Here is an 18,971-nt window from a genome sequence, read left to right as displayed (position 1 = left end):
TTTTGCTTTTTTTTTTTTTTTTTTTGTACCTGGGATTGATATCAGGACCTTATGCTTGCAAGGCAGGCATGGTGCCACTGAGCTAAATCCCCAGCCCTGTCATAGGTGGCTTTTGTCAGATTGAGGATTGAGATAAAGATCTTCTATTCTAGTGCCAAGGATTTAGCTCAGCATCCCTGTGTCTGCTTTCAAGTTTCTGCTTGGAAAGCACAAGGTCCTGTGGAAAAAAATTTTTAAAAAGATAAAAAGGACCTTCTATTCTAATTTCTCTAGAGCTTTTATCATTAGTGGATGTTGAACTTTGTCAAATTCTTTTTCTGAATCTGTTAAGATGATCATGTGATTTTTGCTTCTGTTAATATGATACATTACATTTATTGATTTGTGTATGTTGAACCATCCCTGCATCCCTGGGATGCATCCTCTTTGGTCGTGATGTATAAGTCTTTTTGATGACTTGTCTCATTCTTATTGAGGATTTTTGCAGTATGATCATTAAAGAGATTGGCCTGTAGTTCTCTCTTATGGTTGGGTCCTTTTTTCGTTTTGTTATCAAGGTAATTCTTGTTTTCAGGAATGGTTTTGAGAATACTGTTTCCCTTTTCATTCCATTAAAGAGTTTGGGAAGTACTGGCCTTAGATCCACTCTAAAGTTCTTATAGAATTCAGCCACAAATCTATCAGGACCTGGACTTTTCTTAGTTTTTTTAGTACTTCTTCAATTTCATCAACTGATACTGTATTATTCAAAATTTTTATATCTTGATTCAGCTTTGGCAATTCACATGCATCTAGGAATCTGTCAATTTCTTCAGAATTTTTCATTTTATTAGCATATAGGTTCTCAAAGTAGTTACCAGTGAGCCTCCTACAGAACCCATTGTGATTTTGCCTTTTGTTTTTGTTTTTTGTTTTTTGAGACAAGGTCTCGCTATGTAGTTCAGTCTTGCATTGAACTCACTATGTAACCCAGGTTGGCCTCAAACGCACAGAAATCCCCTTGCCTCAGCCTCCTAAGTGCTAACATTACAGGTGTGAGCCATTACACCCAGCTGTCTTTTTCATTTCTAATTCTATGGATCTGGGTGTTTTCTTTCCTTGTTTTGATAAGTTGGCTGAGGGTGTTGGTCTATTCAGTCTTTCAGAGGACTCTTTGATTCATTGATTCATTGTATTTTTTTTGTCTCAATTGCATTAATATCTGCCCTGATCTTTATAATTTCCTTCCTCAACTGAGAACTAATATCTAAAATATATAGAGAACTAAAAATAATCAGACCCCCCAAATTTAAAGACCCAATTAAAAAAATAGCCATATGAAATAAATAGACATGTCCCAGTTGAAGTACAAAAGGCCAATGAATACATGAAAAAACGCTCAACGTGTCAGGCCACTGGAGAAATGCAAATTAAAACAACACTGAGATTTCCTTCTCATGCCAGAAAGAATGGCTATCGTCAAGAAACCAACCAATAGCAAATGCTGGTGAGGCTGCAAGGAAAAAGGAGCCCTTCTTCACTCTTGATGGTAGTGTAAATTGGTAAAAGGACTACAGAAATCAGTATGGAAATTCCTTGAGAAACTAAAACTACAGGTTTCATTTGACCCAGCTGGTTCCTTTCTAGGTATCTTCTTGAAAGAGTTAGTCATCATACCAGTAATACATGCACACCCATATTTATAGCAGCATAATTTATAATAGCTTAATCTTGGAAACAACCCATATGCCTACCAACAGATGAATGGATAAAGAAAATGTATTTATATACAGTAGAGTACTATTCTATCATAAAAATAAACTTGAGACATTTTAATGTACATGGATGCACCTAAGACCATAATCTTAAGTGAAATCAATCAAAACATACAAGTTTAAATGTTGCATTGTTTCTCTTGAGTGAGAAACCCAAAGTATAAATAATGAGCTAGAAGATAGAGGTTAGCAAGTAGGAAAAATTGGATCAAATAGGAAGGGGAATAAGAGATAGGGAGAGAGGGGAGGGAAAGGGAACAAAAGGAAAAGATATTTAAAGGAAAAAATGAATTGAATAAAAAATGGAAATACATAGAGCCTTTGTAACTGGGAAGAAAAAGGGTTAGAGAGGATGTGGGAAAAGGGATTTTAAAAAAGACTCGAGATATATATATATATATGTTCAAATCCCCCACGGTGAATGTGATTATCATATACCATAAATCTGTACTAATAAAAATGAGGGTGATATTAAATATTTTCTAGATATTTAATTAAACTAATAATATTGAAAAAATTGACTTAATAAACAATCACTTTGACTTCCAGTCCCCAAATCCTTTGCCTTTGCAACATCTTTATTGAAGTGAGAGCATCTAACAAGCCAAACTGCTTTCACATTAGGAAGGGGGTGGGAGAGAGGGTGGGGCAAGACAGTGGAACGAGGAACTAGATTTACGTCGCTTCCTGTGCGTTGTCACCAAGGAAACAAGCACCGCTCTGATTGGCAGGGATTGGCAGTTGAAGAGAATGACTTCTGCACCCTCTGATCCGGTACCACTCCAAGTGGGTTTGCCTTTGTGGCTACTGGGCTTGATTTTTATCTGTTTCAGGGCCCTAAAGTTCCACACTCTTAATGTCTGAGCCATCCATCCTCTTAAGGACTTTTCATTCCTCCCTTCCCTGGCGCGTCCATGTTTTCATTCAGTGTCTTGTATCTGTCTGAAAAGCCCTCCCGCCTGCCTTGCGTTCTCACAGATTCTCCACTCTGCTGCTGAAGAAATTCTTGTTAACCCACTTTATACTTTTTCTGGACTCTCCCACCTCCCCCCATGTGATAAAATGGCTTCATGCCTTTTCACTGAAATGTTTAGAGATGAAAAAGGGGAAAAGCCTTTTGAAGGAGTAGTTTATTTCGAGTCTACTCTCAGTAAGGACCACTGATAAAATGGCAAAGTGAAATTAGGAAACTGGTGAAGATGATTAAACACAATGTTTGGTAGATACATTTAGTAGAGGAACCAAAATAGTAAAGGTTCTGATCATGGCAAATTAATCTTAAGATTGTTTTATAGCTTTTTTAAAAATTGAGTTTATTGGTACATTTTAGGTACACAGTACAGTTACATTCATTACTGGGATCTTGTACCTTTACATGACAGGTCTTGGTTCTCATTTTTCCCCCTTGTCAAGGGGGAAAAATGTTTTATAGCTTTTAAAATAAGTGAAGTTTTCAGAGTAACTGAAAAGGACATTAGCATATCTTGTGGGGTTTTTCTTATGAAGTCTAAAAATTGATATAGCAAAGCCATAGTGATTATAATAAAAGTTACTGACTTGAGATAGTATCTCCCAAGTAGACAATGCGCTTAAAATTTTTTATATTTGAATCTGCAAGTGACACATGGGTGCAGTAAAATATTTCATTGTTTGAACAGTGGGTTAATAATACATTTTAGTACCTTAAATTTTATGTAAGATTTTCACTTGAGTTTATTTAGTCACATATTAGCCATATGAAAATATGCCTTATTTCTTTAAGATCAGCAACTAGCCCCTTTGCCATTTTAATAACTAATCCCAGATTTTTACCCTTAAATTTATACCCTTTACAACTTTAATTTCTCCTTCTCTACTGTATCCTATCTAACAATATCTTAACATGCTTTAGTATCTCCCATATTAAAAGAAATTTTAAAATCTTTTTAATCCATTCCTGCCTTTCAGCTACCAGCCCGTTTCCCTGCTCCCTTAGGGCACTCCAAAGTTTGCCGCTGTACTTCTTGCCTTAACTTCTCTACTTCTGAAACCCATTCCAGTCTTTCCCCTGCTACTCCAGTGAAACAGCATTGAAAAGGTCACTAGTGACTTTTCAAACTAATCAAATCTAATTCTTTTTTCTCAATATGCTTGACCCTTAGCAACATCTTATGCAATTATTATCTCTTGAAATATGTGGCACTTCATCACTCCTCAATAATGTGACTTATTTATGAACCAAATGATAATTTTGAGTGCTGGGGTTGGGAATGTAGCTGCATGGTGGAGGCCATGCTTGGCCTGTGTGAGGTCCTGGGTCCCATCCCTAGCACCAAAAAATAAAAGTAAAAACTTGAATACTGGAAGATAAATCCCAAGTATTTTGTTCTATTTATAATGTAATGACAGACACAATGTAAATGATTTATGAATTATATATACACAATTCATACTATAGTGACATATACAGTATACTTTTAATCTATATTACTGACAATTTTATCTTCCTTAGATACAGTACCAAGAAAACAATAAAGTACTAATTTATAACACGTGAATACTCATCATTGCAGGGATCCAAAGAGTTCCCCCAGAGAAGAGATGGAGACCTCATGTCCATCTGCCAAGGAAGTTCTTGGCTCACAACATGGAAAAAGAATTTCAGGATGTGTCAATGTGCAGCATAGGCAGATGTATTAGGCAGGGTTATACAGTAAGGGGGAACAGAAAAGGATTCAATCTTGAGTAGGTGGAGGAGACGCTCGGATGCAGAGGTTCAAACTGGACTGCCCACAAGTCCAACTTTTTGGGTTAGCTGAGGCAGGCCACAGTCGGATGATCATCATCTCACTTCTGGTTTTGTAGTTCCTAAAGAATCATTCTGCCTTAAGGAACAGTTTGCTTTCCCTGGGATGATTGTTCTTGCTTGGGAGGGGAGCTTCCTGGCTTTCCATCATGGGGTGATTGCTCCTGCCTTGGGGAGGTCTGCCAAGTTCTGCTTTGCCTGGAACCCATGGTGATTATGGTTTTGAAGACTTTTAAGCCTTGGTCTAGGGTTTCTGGACCTGATGTTGCAAAAAGTTGACATTTCGGTGTCTCTGCAAACCTTGAAAATTATTTTAGTTTTTCCTACCTTGTCCTAAGTCTTGAAGGGGAATGAGATAGACTAGGTAAATTGAGGGCTAATAAATCTTGTGAACAGACTTCACACGTGGTTAACAACAGGTGTGCGAAGCTGAGCAGGGATCTGACTGAAAAGATTTAAAATAATAAGACAAAAAATTGAGTTTCCTTGTCCCCTTTCTATCTTTCTTGCTTAACCTGAATTGGCCACAGTACAAGTTAGGTAATCTCAGGATCTCCGAAATTGGAAAGAGGTGGACAACATTGCACCATTCGATGCTATTTTACCATGCAGGTACAGTTGACCATTTTGGGTCATCACAGCTGTGCTCCTGGCATCTGATGGACAAAGGAATAAGAATCTGCTAAGCATTCTATCATGCAAAGAGCAGTACCCATCACACAAAGAACGATCCAGCCCAAAATATCAATAATGCCACTGTTTAGAAACCCTGCAACTGGCACAAGTAGCTTCAAGAGAAGACTAAACAGCCAGGAGTAGCAGTTCATGCTTGTGATCTGAGCACTCAAGAGGCTGAGGCAGAAGGCTTGCTAGGAGTTGAACGCTGGCTTGGGCTACCAGTGAGTTCAAGACTTGCCTAAACTACATAGCAAAACCTTGAAACTCCCCCCCAAAATTGTAATTAATAACAAACTATAGGAAAATAGTGATGAGTTTTGAGTATGTATTTTTGTTTATTTTGCTTTGTTGCTTTTTTTGAGATAGGGTCTCACTAGTATTTTTGTTTAATTTTTAGAACTATGGCTAAGTGCCAGCAATGGCTTGGTCCCCCCCCACCTTTGCACCACTTCAGAGAGATGCTATTTATTTTGCAGAGTTGTGGAATGAACCTAGAGCCTTCACACAGAACTACTCCTCAACACTTTTTAGTACTTATTTTCAAACAGTCTTGTGAAGTCACTAAATTGCCTGGGCTGGCTCTGACTCATGATCCTCTTGCCTCAGCCTCCCACAGCACTGGAATTATAGATGTGCACTACCACACCCAGCTCAGAGTGATGCTTTAAAGACATGTCAGATCATGTTTCCAATATGTTGTGGATCGTTACTCTCATAAAAATAAAATTTTAATTATTAGAAAAAGAAAAAGACCAGATATGCAAACTTGGAAGTCCACTGATGATGTGCTTATATGCCTCATCAATATCAAATTGCTATACAAGTTTCTAACTGCTCTGAATTTATTTCACTTGGTCACACAGTTGCGGGATAGCATGGGCCAGTGGACCGCACTCGGAGTAGCATGACCTACATATGCTGCAGGCAGGAGGGCTCCCCCTGCCCCATCACCCCCCCATCTGTCTCTGTTAACTTTTCTTCAATGTGTTGTCCTGCTCAGGCAAAGTAATGAAAATTTTCTTTAATTGCTCAATACAGTTCATTACAGAAGTAAGAAAAAACCAAGTTTTTAAATCCCTCAATTCTCTCACCACTAAATATTGACAAATTGATATGTGTGTATATGCATATATGTGCTCGCATATAAATATATGTTAATATATATTTCAATAGGGAAAAGCTAATATAGCTTATGATAGATTGTTTAATAAACTTTAAAAATTAAAAATATGAACCAGTTTTCATATCCATGTGTATCTTCATCACTTTTAATATTCTCACTGAATTCTATTGTTATACAAATGCATATTTATCAGTTTCCTATTCAAACAGCTAATTTTGTTTGATTGCCTATGATTTGCTAGAAAGTGGGGCAAAGGATACAGCCATAAATAAGAAGAATGTTCCCAGAGGGGAACTACTGACATGGTGGAGGGACGAGATAGAGTGAATGTCCAACAAACAAGCATCTGTCGATCCCCCGAGGAGACATTAACTTACTGCATGGGCAGCCTCTAAACACCCGTTCCCTGTATTGCCGGACACGCAGGCGCAGTGTGGAGAAAGTTTAGGTGAAATTGTTTAGATCAAAGCGCCTGGTAATCACAGTCACACGATTAGCTAAAAGGTGTTTTTAAACCCAAGCTTAAGTTTTTTACCGACAAAATTGGGAAAGTATTGGGGAAAACGCTGAACTTTTCCTGAGTTATCACTAATACTATCTGTCATGTGATATTACATACTGCACATGTTTTGGTTATGTGTTAAAACCAATCACCATGCATTGAAAACAAAGTTTTCAACTGAAAGCAAAGTTTAGCTCTTTAAAGAATATTAAAAGAGCTACTGTAGTCCTATGTCCTATTTATTTTAGCTTTTCACTTTTGTAAAATCTAGAATGAAGCAATCATATATAATGTTTATAAGTTAGACATTTTTAGGACAGTTTGACAAATTTTTACATGCATGCTGTTTTTAATGAAGATATGTATGTATATGTGTGCGCATGTGTGTATATGCATATTTCTAAATTATATGCTCATTGCAGAAAAAAAAAATATAAAAAGCACAATAAAATAAAATATTTTTCATTTCTGATCCTAGTTCCCTTAATATGCTGGCTTCTCCCCACAGATAGTCATAACAGTTTTTTTACACCCTTCCGGAGAGGGTCAATGCAAATATATATGTGAATACCTTTTGTCACAGCAATTCTAAAATCTATTTTATAAAAACAGGAGTCCATGTTACACAAATACATGTGTAAAAGATACTCTAACTTTGGAGTCAGGAAAAAAAATCTGAATGTCAAATGGAGAAAAAAATTAAGTAACACACCCATTCCTAAGAATACTTTGCAACTATAAAAACAAGCAAAATACATATGTAGCAAAGTGGAAGAGCCTCCAACACATTAAATAAAAAATAAAAATGTAGAGTTTGATTACATGAAGGCCAGCAAACCTATATGTGTATATTTATATATTGTATATAGGTATATACACACAATATATATAAATACAACATGGATATATTTATACATATACTTTTAATTTTAAATGTGTAAGAAAAATCTGGAGGAATCACATCTGTTAACAGAATTTTGAAAAGTGAATTGGGCTAAAAAAAATGAGGGTGCATTTTTACTTTTCATTCTGTAGTTTGAGTTTATATATTTACATAAAGCAACAAATTTAGAGAGCATTATGAAATTAGATTTTAAACAGCAGTGAGATGTTAAGGAATTTACATAAATTTTAATATTTAATTTTCCTGGTTTGTTGTTATTTGTAAATAACCAAAGTTACTGTATTCTGTATATGGCCTACTCAAAAAAAGGGACAAGCCAGGCATGGTGGCGCACGCCTGTAGTCCCAGCACTCAGGAGGCTGAGGCTGGAGGATCGCTGTGAGTTTGAGACCAGCCTGGGCTACATAGTGAGACCCTGTCTCAAAAAACAAAACAAAACAAAATTTTCTCATATTTTAAAGCTGAAATTTTGATAGGCTTTTTAAAAATTACATAAATCTCAGATTAACAAATCTATCCCCTGTATTTGTCTTTTTAAAAAATATATTGACGGGTGTCTTTAAAATTATTAAAATGGATTATCACACCATTTACAGGGAAAGCATTTTTTTCCTCAGAGTTCTTGGATTGCAGGCCTACCCTATCACACCAAGTTTGAGGTAGAATTTATTGATGTAAGCGTTGTCTTAGGATTGATGGTGTGCACCTGTAGACCCAGCACTTGGGAGGCTGAGGCAGGCAGATCACTTGAGAACAGTCTGGGCAATATAACAAGACCCCAACTCAAACAGACGACAACAAACTTGGTCTGTGTTACTTAAAAAATGCAAACATTTCACTCATCTCCTTATGCCTCCTCTACTATTTGTAAGGAAATTTGTAAGGCTTTTTGTAAGGAAAGATAAAAGGCAATCTTTTTCTTACAAAATTTTGTACTGGGGAATCAATACATGTACACAATGCATCTGAATTATTTCATTCCCCTTCCTCTCCTTCCTCCTCCCTCCATTTCCTGGTCCCCTTCCTTTATTGTCGTATTTTGCTGTTTATTTATACTCTGAGTTTCCATATAAGAGAAACCATGGGATATTTAAAGTTGTGTCTGATTTATTTCACTCACCTTGGTGGTCTCAAGATGCATTCGTTTTTATGACTCAAGTTTATCACCCTTTATGACAGAGTAGCCCTCCACTGTGTAGAAATGCCCCATTGTGTTTACTGGTTTATTTGCTAATGGACTACAGTCTGATTCCAAGATTATTAGCTGCTACGAGTTGTACTGCTAAAAGCATGGAATGCATATATTGTAACACGATGACTTTAATTCTTTTGGGAAAATACTGTCCTAGAAGTGGAATAGCTGGGTCAGTGGAATTTCTATTTTTAGATTTTTAGGGAAACTCCATACTGGTTTTCATAGTGACTTTACTAGTTTACATTCCCACCAAGAGTATAGAAGTTTTCCTTTTTCTCTGCAGTCTCACCAGCATTTATTATTACTTGATTTCTTAGTGATAGCCATTCTTTCTGGAGTAGAGGGGAGTCTGTGTTGTTTTAATTTGCATTCACTAATGGCTAAAGGTGTTGAACATTGTGTGTGTGTCTGTGCATGTGTGTGTGTATTTATTTTTGTCACTTTTAAGAATCATTTCAGTTACTATTCATTTCAGTTTTTTATTGGGTCTTTTAATTTGGTGGGATCTAATATTTTTGAGTGCTTTATATATCTGTGAATTAGTCCTCTACCTTAGGAATATAAAATAAATTTCCCCATTCCAGAGGTGGTCTTTTCACTCTGTTGTTTGTTTCCTTTGTTGTATAGGAGCTTTTATTTTGACATGATCCCACTGGTTGATTACATTTTGTCTTCTGTTCAGAAAGTACTTGCTTATGCCTATGTCATTAAGAATTTTAGCTGTTTTATCTTCCAGCAGATTAAATGTTTGTTTTAACATTTAGATCTTTGATCCACTTTGATTTTAGTTTTGCACATGAGGAGTGATTAGGGTCTAGATTCCGTAATCTGCATGTGGATAACCAGTTTTCTCAGCACTGTTTCTTAAAGAGGCAATTTTTCCTTCAGTGGCCCATTTTTCAAAGATAAAATAGCTAAATGTGCCTGGAATTGTTTCTGCATCCTGTATTCTGTTCCATTGATCCACATGTCAGGTTTTGTTCAATATTATGCTGTCTTAATCACTGTAGCTCTGTGTAGTATACCTTAAAGTCCAGGATGGTGATGCCTCCTCCTTTGCTCATAATGCCCAAATTTACTTCTGCTATTTTGGATTATGGATTTTAGGATTATTTTCTCTAGGTCTGTGAGAATGCTATTACTATTTTTATTGGGGCTGCATTCATTCTGAGTATCAGTTTTAGAAATAAGGCCATTTTGGCAATATTGGTTCTGCCTATTCAAGAGCAGGGATATCCCTGGTAAAGAAATAAATAAAACTTTACTCAAGAGCAGGATATCTTTCCATTTTCTGATGTCCTCTTCAGTCTTTTCAGAGGATTGTAGTTTTTGTTGTAGGAGTCTTTAACTTCCTTGATTAGATTAATTCTTAAGTTTTTAACTTTTCTTGATGCAATAGCTAATAGTACTAGCCAGGCTGGTGGTGCACACCTTTAATCCCAGCACTCTGGAGGCTGCTGTGATTTCGAGACCAGCCTGGGCTACATAGTGAGTTCCAGATCAGTCCCAACTACATAGTGAGACCCTGTCTCAAAAAACCGAAAAACCAAAACAAAACATATCCCTTTTATTTTTCTCTTTCCCAATTTTTCTGGCTAGATTTCAGCTTTTCCCTGTTTAATATGATGTTGGCCATTGATTTATCAAAAGTGGCTTTGATCAGATTGAGATAAAGTCCCTCTATAACTATTTTCTTCAGGGTTTTAACATGAATGGATGTTGGTTTTTCTGTGTCTATTGAGATGATTCTGTGATTTTTAAAAAAATGTTTATTTATGGTATTTTACATTTATTCATTTGTGTATCATTTGAACCATCCCTTCACCCCTGGGATAAATCCTGCTTGGTCATGATGGGTGACCATTTTGTATTTGTTACATTGTGTTTGCTACTATCTTCTTGGACATTTTTAAGTTCCATGTTCATCAATGAGATTGACCTGTAGTTCTCTTTTTTGGTTGAGTTCTTTTCTGGTCTTGGAGTCAGGGTAATGCTAGCTTCTAGGAATGGCTTTGAATACTTCCTTCTTTCATTTTCATTGTAGGGTTTGATAAGTATTGGCATTAGGTCAACCCTAAAGTTCTTGGTAGAATTCAGCAGTGAATCCATTGGCACCTGGGCTAATTTTGTTGATAGGTTTTTGTTTTTTTTTTAACTATTTCAATTTCATTGCCAGTTATTGGATTATTGATTTTTGAGTATTGATTTTATATCCTGCTTTGCTATTGAATTTGGTTTTTAGTTCTAGGAGTCTTTTGGTAAAATTCTTTGGGTTTTTGTATCTTCTTGGTTCAGTTTTGATAATTCATATATATATCTAGGAATCTATCCATTTCTTCCAGATTTTCTAATTTATTAGACTACAGTTTCTCAATGTAGTTATTAATAATGTTCTGGATTTCAGTGGTATCTGATGGGGTTTCAACTTTTTCTTTTCTAATTGCATTGATCTGGATCTTTCCTTTTTTTTAGTAAGATGGCTAAGGGTTTATTTATTTTATAAATAACGAATTCATCAATTCTGTATTTTTTTAATCTCAATTTTACTAATATCTGTTCTTTTTTTTTTTTTTTTTTTTTTTTGAGACAGGGTCTCCCTATGTAGTTGAGACTGACCTGGAACACACTATGTAGCTCAGGCTGGGCTTGAACTCACAGCAATCCTCCTGTCTCAGCCTCCCGCGTGCTGGGATTACTAATATCTGTTCTTTTTTTTTTTTTTTGAGACAGGGTCTCACTATGTAGTTGAGACTGACCTGGAACACACTATGTAGCTCAGGCTGGTCTTGAACTCACAGCAATCCTCCTGTCTCAGCCTCCCGAGTGCTGGGATTACTAATATCTGTTCTTTATAATTTACTTTCCTCTACTAGCTTTGGATTTGGATTGGTCTCATTTTTCTAGTACCTTGAAATTCATTATTATGTTATTCATTTGGGTTCACACTGTTTTTCTGATGTGGCTGTTCACAGCTATAAATGCCCTCTCAGGACTGCTTTCATTATGCTCTGTGAATTCTGCTATGTTGTACTGGCATTGTCATTTGATTCTAGTAAATAATTTCTTCCTTGATTAATTCTGCTTTCCATTGATTATTCAAGAGAGTATTACCTAATTTCATCGTGTTTATGTAATTTCTTTGGGTTTTTTGCCATTTGTTGCTAATTTCATTGCAGTATGACCTGATATTATATATGGGGTAATTTCAATTCTTATGTATTTATTTATGCAAACTTCAAGTTCAATGCTGGCTTATTTACTCACTGTTTTCCCTTAGGCCTTGAAGGTCAGTCTCTTCATCCCTAGAATAAGCATATTAATAAAATCTGCCATGCAAGATTTCTTGGAATTAGAAAAAATAAACAAATTGGAATATATTGGGCAATCAACAATTGATGACATTTGATTAGAAATATTTTGATATCAAATCTCATTTTCATTGTTTCCTTTATAGACCTGTATTTAATTTTGGTTGAGTTCTAGTGACAGAACCCTAATGGAACATATAAAATAATTTGAATGAACGCTTTTTGGTTGTTTTCTTTTAGAACTTTCAAACACCTCAGAAAAAGGAATTACAATTGACAAAGCAAGATAGAGCTGCAAGAATCATTCAGAGGGCCTGGAGAACTTTCCTTGTGAGTTTATTTAGCAACTTTATTGAGATTTAATTTCTGTGCCATAAAATTCATCTATTAAAGTGTACAACTAAGCTTTCAGTACATTTATGGAATTGTGTACTACCCTTTGTTTTAAAAGCAAACTAAGTTTCAAAAAGATACAATTTATTATTTCATTAGCTTCACAAATATTTATTGAGTTCCTGAATTAGACCAGGCGCTGTGACAGTGACTATTAGCAATGAAAGTATCATTAATAGGCTCATTTGACTTTCACCTCTAAATGCTTTTGTTAGGGATATCTTTACTCATTTAAATATTTGTTCAGTTCTTATTCTTGAGGAGCTTATAGTTTCATAACATATTGTATCTGGGTAATAGTTACTTATTGTGTGTAATAGGGATGCAGCTGGTCTGATAAGGAACATTGCAAGTCCTTAACCTGGTTGGGTGAGAATGAAGAGCTAAAGTGACCGCACCTTCCCCCTCTAATAACAGTAATACGCTTTAGAGCGAGGTTGGGTGAAGTTGGATTGCTGTGTATAGCACACAAGGCTGCCTTTGTAGCAGTTAATGAAATCTTGAAAACCTTCCATTGTTTACCTCCTTTTCTTCTACAAAAGCTATAAAACCTATGTGGGGCATAATTATATTGTCTAGAAGCATTAAAATAGTGATTTTATTTTAAAGCTGTGCCTTCTTTTGTTGGTGTCTGTCAATATGCTCGTCATCTAAGTTTAAGCTTTATCATTTGTAACTTTTCTCCCACATCCAACTGACTGCACAGCTTTGAATACCTATCCATTCCTGGCACTGCTAGGCATTTTGTAATATACCCTTATCCCTAAAGGAACTTCAGGAGAGAAGCAATGCATGAGCACATTCTTTTAACGGCATCTATGGATGGATTGGTAGACTGAGTGTACATTTTCACCTTCTATCCCGATAAGGCCCCCTTGAAATGACAGTATGTAAATAACATGCACAACACAGAGAAGGGGGTTCCTAATTAGTTAGAAATCTTACCTGATTCTGGGAAACTAAAAATAGATGAAACTGGGTAGAAACACTTACCTAGACATACTTCAAGGGGCTCTGGTAAAGAAATTGCTTTGTCACTGGAACCCCAGAAAGGATATGAATTTGAAGTCAGCAGTTTTAAAAGGTTATAAGCAAGACAGAAGACAGGATAAGTGGTGCCTAGTTATGGAACTGCTTTGGCTGTTGTTTCCACTGTCCCCTCCAGACCCAGAGGTGCAGGTAGATGAATATTTCCCTTTGTCAAAATCTTTCTGGTAAGTGGATATATAACATTAGGTAAACAAACACGAGTATGAAGGCTTTTTAAAAAGGAGGAAGAAGCCGGGTGTGGTGGCCCACACCTGTAATCCCAGCACTCGGGAGGCTGAGGCAGGAGGATCACTGTGAGTTCGAGACCAGCCTGGGCTACAAAATGAGTTCCAGGTTATTTCAACTACATAGTGAGACCCTGTCTCAAAAAAAAAAAAAAAAAAAAAATTAAAAGGGGGAAGGACAGACCAGTGACTCTGGGAAATGTAGTTTCGGGGTGGATTTGGCACTCAAAGTAAAACCTTGCTTACCTGACCATATTCCTTAAAGCCTGATTAACTGGTTCCCATCATGTGACTAAGCTCCCCTTCGCAGCCACAATGATAACAAAAGGGAGAGGCTGATATGGAAGTACAGGCTACTCTACTAGTTCACTAGGAAAAGTGACACTGCCCTTTTTCATAGTTAAGTATGATGGACTACCAACGTTCACTTGACATTTAAGGGAAACAAATGATGTAAGAACAAAGAGAAAAGGATGAAATATTACCTGAAGGAAATAAAAATAATGATCAGTTTAAATTAGATCAGGACATTGAATGGCTCTAAGAGTATGTACAATTATTTTTAAATCACTTTTACTTGTGGGCTGTTGACTTTCTGTAGACAAAATTGAGGACTTATGTTACTCATCATTTACAATCCTGTGCATACTCCTACCTCCAGTATTACATTATTTTTTAGCCCTCCTATTTGCTACAACATTAATTTAAAGAATATTTAAGTCTTTGTTTCTTGTTCCTTGGGGTTGCCCTATTCAGCTCCCTATTACAGATGATGAGGATCTTTAATTGTGTTGTTATGGCTACTTCAGTGTCCTGGATTGATTCAAAACTTTTATCCTTCATGGTCATTTTTACTTTGGGAAGAACCAGAAGTCATGTGGTACCAAATCAGGTGAATAAGGTGGATGAGAACACACTGTAATGTTTTTATGAACCTGCCTTTCTATTCAATGGAATTCAGCAGCATTCACCGTAATTTATTTTTCATTTATTTTGAGACAGGATCTCACCATGTAGTTCATGCTGGTCTTGAACTCACTAATTAGCCCAGGATAGTCTAAAACTTTCAGTAATCCTCCTGTCTCAGCCTCTTGAGTGCTAGGATTATAGATGTGCACTGCCACACGTGGCAATATTTTTTGGGTAATACCTTGTAAAGACACAAAAGAGGACTTCAAGAACAGCTTCAGAAAGTGGCAAAGATAGGATAAATGTGTTCAAAGTAAGGGGAGTATTTTGAGGAAGGTTAATGGTAATATGTCTTTTACTATAATTTTTTATTTAAACAAGCTATATTTTTGACCAGCCTCTTATTAAGGGGTTCATTATATTTCCACACAAATTCAGCTCCCTTTTTCTCTTCAGAAACTTCCCAGCTTCCATTTATTTTTATTCTATTATCAGCTTTTTTTTTTTTTTAATCTTACACATATGAGAACCTGTGGTATTTGTTTTTCTAAATCTAGTTGATTTTTCTTGACAGATGTTTTCCAGGTCCATCCATTTTGCTGTTGGATGCATTTTCTATGTTCTTTTGTTGTTCATAAGGGATTTCTGAGTATACAGTCACCCACATCACCTCACCTTCTAGTTCTGATATTCTGTCCTCACACTGGTTGCTTCTGCTGCCCATACTTTCAATAGATTTTTTTTTAAATCTCCTGGATTTTTCTTTGGTACCTTTTCTTGTACTCTTAATTCTTTGCTAAACTGGTTATTCATGTTTTGTACCATCTGTTTAGCTCCTTTGCTTTTCATTAGTGTCATCTGTAAGCTCACTGATTATTTTATTAAGGCCGTGATCTATTGAGTATTTGCATCCTTGAGATTGTCAAGTACCTTATTCATCTATTTTTAAAAATCTTGTCTCCTCTTTTATCATTTCATGTAATTCAGCTCTCTGGCTTTTGATTTCCTTCCCATCAGTTCTCCGTGGATCAGCTTCAGGGGAGTTGGTTGTTTTTGGAGGCATTTTATTGTTTAGTTTTTTCACAATGCTCCCTCCCAATGCATGTGCATTTTTATTGGTTAATTTCTTGATGGTAGCCATTCTTTCTGGAGTGAGTGAGATGGAATCTCAGTGTTGTTTTAATTTGCATTTCTCAAATGGCCAGTAACGGTGAACATTTTTTCATGTATTTATCGACCACTTGTAATTCTTCATCTGAGAAGAGTCTATTTTAGATGTCCATTTTTAAACCGATTCTTTAAATTTTGGAAGTCTAATTTTTTTCTTTAGTTCTTTATTTATTCTAAATATTAGTCCTTCATGAAGTAGCTGGCAAAATATTTTTTCCTATTCTGTAGGTTGACTCTTCTCAATGTAAAATTTAAGGATAAAACTCTTCATGAGAATAATACCAATATTACCTGGTTTATAAAATCAAACTAGATGGTTACTATTTCCAAAATCTAGTTTATATAAATAAGATCTATTTTTATGGTTTGTATTTTTGGTGTAATTAGGCAAATAGCTCAATTAGAAACTGAAAATCTAATTTTGACCATAAAACCTTATGTGTTTGAACCTTAGAATGTTTCCATATTCCAGCACTTTAAAAGTCTGATTGACTTAAGAAAACAAGGGGAGCCACATCAGATAGTGAGATATATTAATCCTAAAGAGGTAAGAATATTTTTTAATAGCATAGTATCTTATTCTTCCTTTAAAATGTGTGGCTACTTTACTAATTCAATATTTCCCTTAAAATTTTCATGTATTACCCACATAGTGAAAACTATAAAGTATAAATACATGGCTAAACGACTCATCAGAAGCAAACACCTGTGCAACCATCACCCAGACCAATGTTTTCATACTTCAGATTGTCCCCTTCAGGTCCACTCAAATCACTGCTGACTTCATCCTTTCAAAAGGACTTTGGAATTCTAACATGTACATTAGTTAAAATATATATATATGTTAAATTATACATATCACCATTTTAAAATAACATCTTCTGAGGTTTATGATGTTTGAAAAAGTAAAAAATATGTAAAATACAAAGGATAAGACAGGAGTAATTGGAGTTACTATGTCACAAGATTTTTGCATTGTTTACAAAGTGATGAAAGTACATGCAGGTACTAATTTAAGGTAGATAGCAACAAGTAGAGATGCATATTGTAATCTCTAGAACTCCTAAAGAAGTCACACAAAACAGTATTATATAAAAGCTAACACATGAGAACATATAGAATATTGACAATTACTTGATTAATCCAAAGAAATGCAGGAAAAGAGAAATAATGCAATAAAAAACAAGGAAAAATAGAAAACAAAAATCAAGATGGTTGATTTAACACAAGTACATCAGTAAGATATTACCCTTCCTTGGTCAACTATATCAGCAAGTTTGTCAATAATTTTGTATTAAAATGTTTAAGTCAAAAAATTTATTAAACTGTAAATAAACTAAACAACACAAATATGCAAAAGCAAAGGTTGTCAGACAAAAATACCATCTTTACATTACTTTTTAGTCAGACTTTAATGGCACAGAAAGATACAAAGTAAAAGGATGGAAAAAGATATAGCACATCATGAAAACTTTAATGAAAAGAAAGCTAGTGTCAGGTTAATATCAAACAAGTTAGTCTTTAAGAAGTATTATGAGTTATACAGAGACATTTCATAATGAGTCAATTCAACCAAAAAAATGATAATACTAAATCTGTAGAGCAAAAATGGACGTACAGTAATTGCCAAAAGAAATATAGTAATTTTCAATCAGACTTGATTAATTCTTGGCTGTTGACAGAAACAAGTCTTCAAAAATAATGTAGATATAGCATATTTTAATATCATGACACAATTACATATATAATAGTGATATATTGCCAACACTGCAAAATATTTGAGGTTACACAAAGCTAATCTTTAAGTTAAATATGCAGGAAATACTTTCTAAAATAGGCTAGGACTTCTTGCAAGTTTCAACAGATTTTAAAGTATTAAGACCATAGAGAATATTCTCTAGACCCAAGGGAATTAAACTATACATCAATAAGAGTAAGAGAAGTAGAAAGTCACATTTTTACAAATTTATGACATAAAATTAAATAATACGAGTTAAAGAAAATTAGAAAATGTTTCAATTAGTGATAATGAAAACATGACATCAAAGATTAGTGCAATATATCTGAAGTAAAGCTCATAAATTTCAGAGGAAATTTTATAAATCTATATAGTAGAAAATGAAAGAGACTGAAAATCAATTTACTTTTTTTACTTCAAGAAGCCAGAAAAAGCTGTGCATGTTGGCACACACCTGTAATCTCAGCACTTGGGGGGCTGAGGCAGGAGGATCAGTGTGAGTTTGAAGGCCAGCCTGAACTACGTAGCGAGACCCTGTCTGAAAAAAAACAAAACCCCAAACAAACAGAAAACAAACAAACAAAAAACCCTCCCCCCACCAAGAGAAGCCAGAAAAAGATAAAACTAAAGAAAGTAAAAGGAAAAAAAAAATAGTGGGCAACCCATTTGGGACCCCTCCTGTTTCTGAGGAGCTATTCTTATTCCACATCTCTATTCCCCAATACATTTTCCTACTCTTAAAAAAATACTAACACTGAAATCAGAAATCAGGAAATAAGTAAAAATAGAGAAACAAAGCCAATTGGCACTTTGAATAAAACTACTAGCACATCTGATACATCTGAATGGCCAGTAAATCCAGGCAGAGATGCTCAATAGAAATTAAAACTTCAGGGGAGGGGGATTTAGCTCAGTGGTGCTGCCACCTGCCTTGCAAGCACAAGGTCCGGAGTTCAATTCCCCGGTATCAAAAAAACAAAAATTAAAACTTCAGTGAGCTGCCACTGTAACCTTCCCGGAATGGCCAAAATTAAAAGGGTTGGTAATATCAAGTATTTATACAGATGTGGAGCAATCAGAACCTTCATATATTGGTGGGCAATGAGTTGATAGAAAAACTTTGGAAAATTCTTTGGCAGTTGCAAGTATAACTAATTATGGATTTTATTAGTTACTTTTCTCTTGTTACTGAGACGAAATACCCAACACCCAAAGTTAAAAGGGAAAATGTTTATTTA

At 35.4% G+C, this 18,971-nt stretch overlaps 1 protein-coding gene across 1 annotated transcript in view; it reads left to right on the top strand.

The window, feature by feature from the left end:
- The first annotated feature begins 2,429 nt into the window (after positions 1-2,429).
- The window catches only part of CUNH11orf65 (chromosome unknown C11orf65 homolog), a 31,611-nt gene continuing 15,069 nt past the window's right edge, over positions 2,430-18,971 (top strand). The window contains 3 exon segments of the mRNA XM_010610641.2: positions 2,430-2,528; positions 12,490-12,579; positions 16,450-16,542. Coding sequence (XP_010608943.1) covers positions 2,505-2,528; positions 12,490-12,579; positions 16,450-16,542 — 207 coding nt within the window. The 5' untranslated portion in view covers positions 2,430-2,504.

Source organism: Fukomys damarensis, unplaced genomic scaffold (assembly GCF_012274545.1).
Source record: "Fukomys damarensis isolate Sample0158 unplaced genomic scaffold, DMR_v1.0_HiC HiC_scaffold_16, whole genome shotgun sequence".
Taxonomy (NCBI): domain Eukaryota; kingdom Metazoa; phylum Chordata; class Mammalia; order Rodentia; family Bathyergidae; genus Fukomys; species Fukomys damarensis.
The sequence above is the reverse complement of the archived record's forward strand: the minus strand, read 5'-3'. Positions and strand labels throughout refer to the sequence as shown.